The sequence below is a fragment of the Opisthorchis viverrini genome (genome assembly GCF_000715545.1).
Source record: "Opisthorchis viverrini unplaced genomic scaffold opera_v5_53, whole genome shotgun sequence".
Taxonomy (NCBI): domain Eukaryota; kingdom Metazoa; phylum Platyhelminthes; class Trematoda; order Opisthorchiida; family Opisthorchiidae; genus Opisthorchis; species Opisthorchis viverrini.
The window spans coordinates 62,352-69,223 of record NW_008751710.1 but is presented as its reverse complement, the minus strand read 5'-3'; the positions used below and the strand labels follow the sequence as shown (position 1 = coordinate 69,223).

General features: G+C 46.2%; 2 protein-coding genes across 2 annotated transcripts in view; both read left to right on the top strand.

Moving 5' to 3' along the window:
* Positions 1-3,149: 3,149 nt before the first annotated feature.
* On the top strand, positions 3,150-5,253 carry T265_03651 (hypothetical protein; the record flags this gene model as incomplete). Its single annotated transcript, XM_009168193.1, has 2 exons — positions 3,150-3,310; positions 4,824-5,253. The coding sequence occupies 2 exons, from the start codon at positions 3,150-3,152 to the stop codon at positions 5,065-5,067; spliced, it is 405 nt and encodes a 134-aa protein (XP_009166457.1).
* A 579-nt stretch (positions 5,254-5,832) lies between these two features.
* The window catches only part of T265_03650 (hypothetical protein), a gene marked incomplete at both ends in the record, with an annotated part of 16,416 nt that continues 15,376 nt past the window's right edge, over positions 5,833-6,872 (top strand). Inside the window, one exon of the mRNA XM_009168192.1 lies at positions 5,833-6,012. Within this exon, the coding sequence (XP_009166456.1) occupies positions 5,833-6,012 (180 nt within the window). The remainder of the gene's footprint in view (positions 6,013-6,872) is intronic.

Here is a 6,872-nt window from a genome sequence, read left to right as displayed (position 1 = left end):
TTAGCGTACTTATCATGCTCTGCGGGTCCAAGTTTGCGGAGCAGGAGGCGAACCTTCCAACTATCATCTTGAAGTGAAAAATCGCCCCTGAACAGGTCTTCATAGCGATGAAACCAAGCATCAAACGTCATGCCAGCTGAGGGTTCATAGCAAAATTCGTTGATACTGCCAGTGATTCCATCAACCGACTGTGGGACGCTCGACGCAGCCGGTGAAGCCAAAGATGTAGTTGATAGTCGCTCCGTAAGTACTTTGATGAGTTGCAGTTGTTGCTCAAACATTACTTTGAGTTGTTCGGCCTCCATCTTGCGTCGCCAAATATGTTACGGTTCGATCACGCTGCGAGCAAAACAATATGATATGCGGATCGTGGCAATACTGTATCCCCAGCTATGTTGCTTGATCCAGACTCCTAGCACGGCGGATAGTAAGAAGACGAAAAAACCTCGGGCACAAACTTTAATGGTCCAACAACACGCGATCAACAGGCGATCATGGGAAAAAATGACAATGCATATATATATTCATAGGTTGACCTTGAAGATGCCGGAAGTTCGCTAGCACACATAAAAATGCAGAGTTTTTTGGGGGATATTGATATCCCCAACAACCATATACCCAAAAATCTCTACTTTCTTCTTCAAGAGGTTTTTCGGGGCGGGTCATGACATGGCAGCCTGAAAGGTAAGCCATAAAGTGGACCTTGCCATGTTGTGATGGTTTGTGTAACTCCACTACCCAATGAGCTGTAATGGTGGTGTCTGTGACACCCACAGTCTCTCATACCAGTTTGGTCAGTGGTTATCGGTCTGACGAACACAGTCTTCTGGTCCTCCAGGTTGGGGGTTGGAACATGTGTGGCGACTTGTTCTGTGAAAAGTGAACTGCACTTGGTTGAGGACCTTAATCGTCTTCTTGTTTAGATGTGGCCGCCCTGGCAGCCCACGTACGGCCGAGATACTTACAAATAAAAGCAATCTCATGGAAAATCGGCCGTCGCGTAGTGTCACCAGTCGGGTCGACTCACTTGCTGCGTATAGTAGGGCGGGTAAGCGGAAACGTACTACTGCTGACGCCTCCCTTATTACACTTTCGATTTTTCCCTTTTTCCGCACGTCCGAGCACTTGTATTGATCGGATTGTTCACCGTGCATCACACTCAGGTGCAGGTCCGGTACGTCCGACTTCAGTGACAACCCTGAACACCTCGAAATCTGTTTTCAAACCCCGAAAGCCTATCTGCTTGACTGCCTTTAATGTTCACACACTGAAGCAAGCAAAGCAACAAGCGACCCTCGTTTGTACCTGGATTCCCTTTGTATTGATATATGCCGTTTGTCAGTAACCAGGATACAAGACACAGCTACCGTGATTGAACTGACTGCCCCCTTCGATCTCTTTCAGGTTCCGACAACACACCTCTGGGAATGCAGAAGCTGCTGCAGTTGCGTATGCTGGGTGGTTTTTGTATTGAGCGACCTATTAGAAGCATCTCTACTTGATTGGATATCCGTTGCTAGTCGATTCTGTGTGGTTCGTTTGATAGCGTCTGTGAGGGAATCTCGAGAATATGAGGTCCATCCCAAACTGTCTGTTATGTCTGCTTACGCCCCAACGGACTGTAGCCATGAATCTATGATAATGTGGTTGCTGGTGGTATGAACACACAGGTAGGTAAACTAAGCACTGCTGAGGTCCGATTAGGTGGTCGCCTTGGCTGACGTAGAACCCTGGACGGTGAACGTAAAACCCCTACGGTCCCGGAGATTTTTGGTTGCAGATGTTCTCTGAAGCGCCACCGAGCTTCTGGTCAAATGACCTCCTATCCGCAATGTCAAAGATGGCAGTGAAGTCCTCAATCAGAGATTGTCTGATCTTTTTGCCTTAATTCTGGAAAAGGAGGTTCCTCCTGATAACTGGGAAGAGTTGGTGGTGGTGTGCATTTCCAAAAAGGGCTCAAAGTGAGGTAACCACGGGGGGTCAGCTTGGGTTCGGTTGTAACGGGACTGTTGGCGTCACTGGTGCTTCGTTGCCTTATGGCGGCTCGTGAAACACTGACTCCAGGACAGCAAGCGGGATTCCGTCCTTGTAGGGGTTGCGTTGAACAAATATTCATACTGTCAGGTGCTAGAACGACGCCATACGTATAAGCGACTTACAGTTTTAGTACTCTTGGATTTCCAAAGCGCATTCTACCCGGCTGACCAGTCTGTCCTGTTTACATACTTCCCCATAGAGAAACGCACCGGAAGCTTGTGAACACAATGTCCGTCAGAGGTGCTCCCCCTCTCCATTTCCACTTAATTCCGTGATCAATATTGATACGAACGCTCGAAGGTCTTCAAAACCGTGACGTTAAAATAACCTCTGAGGAAAACCTTCTTGATCTTGTGGTATATGCAGACGACATCGTTCTCCTCTTCGTAGAAGACGAGAAACAATCAGTTGTTTACCAAACTTCTTCGAAGCGATGACTTTTAGATCTTTATTCTTCGTGATCTTTTTTGAGGAATTTTGCTTCACCGACGTCAGCTCTCTATGACCGGTCCTCGCATTTACTTCTCTGATATCTTGAAATTTTGCACTGAATATTTAATACGCTTCTTACTTGCCAAGTCGCGAATTTTCACTTCCGTATCTTGTCATTTCCTTAGTATTTCGGCAGCTTAGTCAATAGCTCCTCTCCTGTCTTTTCAGGTGTCTCAACCGCTGCACCGTGCCTGAGATCAAAACTGTCACTCAATGAAAACTTGCCTAATCCAGTTGTACAATGACACGGGCTCTGGAAAGTTGAGCAGCTTGCAGTTACGAACCACGTTACAGACGTTGTTTCCGAAAGCCTCAGTTATTGAAACCGATGGACGGCGTCTTCGTGAACGGTACTTGTTGAACGAAACAACCCTCCTCTGTTTCGGTGGGGGGTACGACCTGGGATTTTTAGAGACACTAGGGCCTTCAGGTTGTGCTGTGATACGGGAATTTATCCAAAAAGGCGGGAGGTATTTGGGCTTGTGTGCTGGTGCATACTTCGCTTCGGACCAGTGCGTATTTGACAAGGGAGGACCGCTGGAAGTGTGCGGACAACGATTAATACGACTATTTGAGGGTAAACACTCTACTTCCGCATCTGGTTAACACCATCTCAGGAGATGCTGTTGGACCTTACTATCCTGGGTTTGTTTATCACTCGAACGAGGGTTGCCGAGCCGCTTCAGTGGAACGGACGAATGAAACACTCAAAGTTCCGGCGGCGGTTAGCTATTTTAATGGCGGACCCACATTTCAGTGTCAGAGGTGGCATCGGTCAAAGGTACTTTACACATAGTGAGTGGCTCTTTGATAGTTTCTTACCACTTGAAGTATACCTAACGTGTTTTGGTGGGTTCAATTTGAGATAAACTGCATTCTTATGAGCAACAGGGACATACTTTACTTGGTCGCACGCTTGGGTAAGCTCGATGGCCTAGATCAGGGGCGTTCACATTTATGTCGATCACTTTTCCGAAAAATAACGGTAAACGGCAGTGATTTCACTGTGACCTGAGTGGGGACCCCATGGAATCAACTCACCGGTGATTAATAACACAGGCAGAAGTGGTCCAATCGCGCGGTTAGTGGCGCGGCGGCATCAAAGCTATTGCCCTCCATGCGTGGCTACTCATTTATCAGACTAACGGAACATGCCATCGTCTCCAATCATTGGCGGTATATCCCGCTTTCTGGTGATTGGAACTGTAGCTGATGGAACTAGTGTACCCATGGGACTCAGTTAATAGCTGATGAATTTCTTGTGTGTGATTGAAGAGCGACTCAAAAACATGGACGAGGCCTCATGTCGAAAGTAAGGTTAATGTCTAATTCTTGACACGGCGCGCATTTCCTGGTGCACTTTCTCACAAAATGAGACATCTTCATTTGAAACGAACTATTTCGTAGGCAGTGAATTCATAAGTAGCTCTGTATATGTTTTGTTTATGATGTACAGTATATTCGTTCTGGCGGTACGGGGACTGATTTCGTTACACGCACCAATCTATCAGCTCGCGCGTGCAATGCGCAACTAACTACACCCCCCCCCAAATCATCGGTGAATGAAACTGCGGCAGCTACAACCACTGTACGACGAGTACGCGGTTCTTACAGCTGACAATGATGATTCATGTAGAAAGGGTTTCCATTTTGGAATAAATTAGCTTCCTCCGGATGCCGTCGAACATCAGTAGATGGCTTTCCGTGTGCTCTCGATGTTAACCGCTGAGCTAGAGACAGTTCACTCACTGAACTTACTGACCGGAAGTCCTTGGTTCGAATCCAGCCTCTGCATTTCACCTGCTCCTGTCTTGGCATGGACAACCTGGCAGTATCTCAGCTCAGTAATGACGAAACTACGACGTCCTCGCTGGAAAGAATAGAAGTTTCGAGGGTATTGATGGGTATCATTGATGCCTTTAACTGTAATCTTTGGGAGGCATGGCTGTTACTAATCAAATTTGTGTCACTTTCTTCCAATTACCTAACTGTCAGGTGTTGACTTTTCAGGATGACGCTTTTTGAGTCTCAAACTATGTTTCTGCCTGCCGCGTTTCTTTGCTTAGAACGGGATTTCATATAATGTTTACAGTGTGTTTGTGCCCGCGGCGGTATTTCTGTCCTTAGTGATTATGGGACTGGTAGCGAAGTGTTCTGTTGGAAGCCGGTCTGCGCAATACATTGCAGTTGATAGTTGGTATCTCTCTCTGTATGTGTTTGCCACTCCTCTTGCCCAGCTCATCTGGAATGTGCTGAAACACTTTTTTCTCATCTGTTTCTACTTATCTGCAAAGTGAGAATTCCAACGACCCTGCAATCATAGCATGTCGACTTGGTCGTGGTTGGGGCATACTGAGTGGTGTTCACTTCGAATATGACCCCAAGCTCTTATACGAGGATGATCCAACTGTTCATGTGAAGCGCGTTTGTGATGAACTGTGGGCGGGCAACGAGTGTAGAATAGAGCTGGTGCGGCAACTTGTGGGGAATCTGTTAAATCCCGACTCCAACCTGGTTTCAGACCTACCCTGTGAATAACACACATTCGTGGACCAAGTGAATTATGGCTCTATCTGATTTGTAACTGGAATTGCTCATTTTCAGGATGACTGTGATTTCATAAAAAGTCTTTTCGTCCAATTATACGATAGGACACGAACTCTGTCGAAGATGGTTATTGATACTAACCATCTTTTTTTTCATTTTTTGAACTTGAGATATTGGAGTTTCTGCTGTGGTTCTTCCTATCGTGCCTGGGGAGGGGGAACGATTAAAAACCAAAAAGACAAGACTATCCATCTGTGAACATCATGTTGCTTAAGCTTTGATATCAATGCTCAGACAGGGCTGTTGCGAGAGTCGAGTAGTTCCAGGAGGATTAGAAACAGAATAGGAAGACGTAATGTACGCTTTAATCGTCTAATAACTGTAGTACATGAGCTGAAAATAGAGTAAGAATCACGAGACGAGTGGTTATGCAAATGTATGGGTTATATAGTCATGACATTCTCCCCGCCTTGGAATAAGTGTGTACTTTGCGGAGAAAGAATGTAAAAAAATAAAACGCTGTAATAGTTACATGGAGTCGTTTACGCCTCTCTGTTGCGTAGATTATATGGGTGAGTGCGCTGTTGTCGGATAAGAATGTCCAAGTGATTTCCTGGATCTGCACTAGAATGGGATGGCGAGGCATCGTTAATAGGCAAGAGTTCAGTTTCTGAGCAACCACGGTGGATTGTTGGTGTTGTGTGAGGCTCCTCTTGTTCGGCGATATGTATTGGTTCCTGTTCTGTGTCAGATGTCATGTCGTTGCCTTTGGGAGCCAAGCGGCGCAAGGATACGGTTTCGTGTTTGCCATCTGGACGAACTATGTGGGCGTACTGTGGATTACAAGAGACGAGTTCCACTTCCTCTACCAGAGGGTCATATTTAGAGACTCGATCATTGCGTTTTAAAAGGATTGGCCCAGGGACAGTAAGCCAGGTAAGTAGGGAGGCACCGTTGGCTGATCGTCGTGTGAACGGCATAAAACGTTCGTGTGGGGTACAGTTGATACTAGTACATAACAGGGATCTGATACAGTGAAGAGCATCAAGGAGGACAGCCTCCCAATGTGTGACAGGCAAGCCGCGCGATTTTAGAGCCAGGCAGATGGTCTTCCAAAGGGTACCATTAAGTCGTTCAACCTGACCATTACATTGTGGATTATATGCAGCGGTGTGACTACTGGCAACGCCTTTATCGAACAAAAATTGTTTGAGTTCAGTTGACATGAATGCAGAACCGCGATCTGAGTGAATATAAGCAGGCATACCAAACAGTGAAAACAGTTGGCTCAAACAACGAATTACAGTGGAAGAGGACGTATCGGCGCAGGGATAAGCAAAAGGGAACCGAGAATACTCGTCAACGATTGTTAAGAGGTACTTATTACGAGTGTTTGAGGGAAGTGGGCCTTTAAAGTCGATACTAAGGCGTTCGAACGGTTGTGTGGCTTTGATAAGCTGGCCACGAAAGGTGTCACAAAATTTTGGTTTGAGCTCGGAGCAAGTGGAACAGTTGGACACCACACGTCGGATATCGCTGACTGAAAAAGGAAGATTCTTAGAACGAACAAAATGTGCAAATCTCGTGACCCCGGGATGGCATAATATGTTGTGAAGCTCTTCAAGTTTTTCCGTCCCAGTAATGTTGGCACAAAGGTTACGAGATAGGGTATCAGCAACGCGGTTATCTGTTCCAGGTCTATAGACGACGTCGTAGTTGTACCCTGCCAACTCGATTTTCCACCGTTCAATCTTGTCGTTCTTTATTTTACTTTTCTGTTGGTTCCCATACATAAA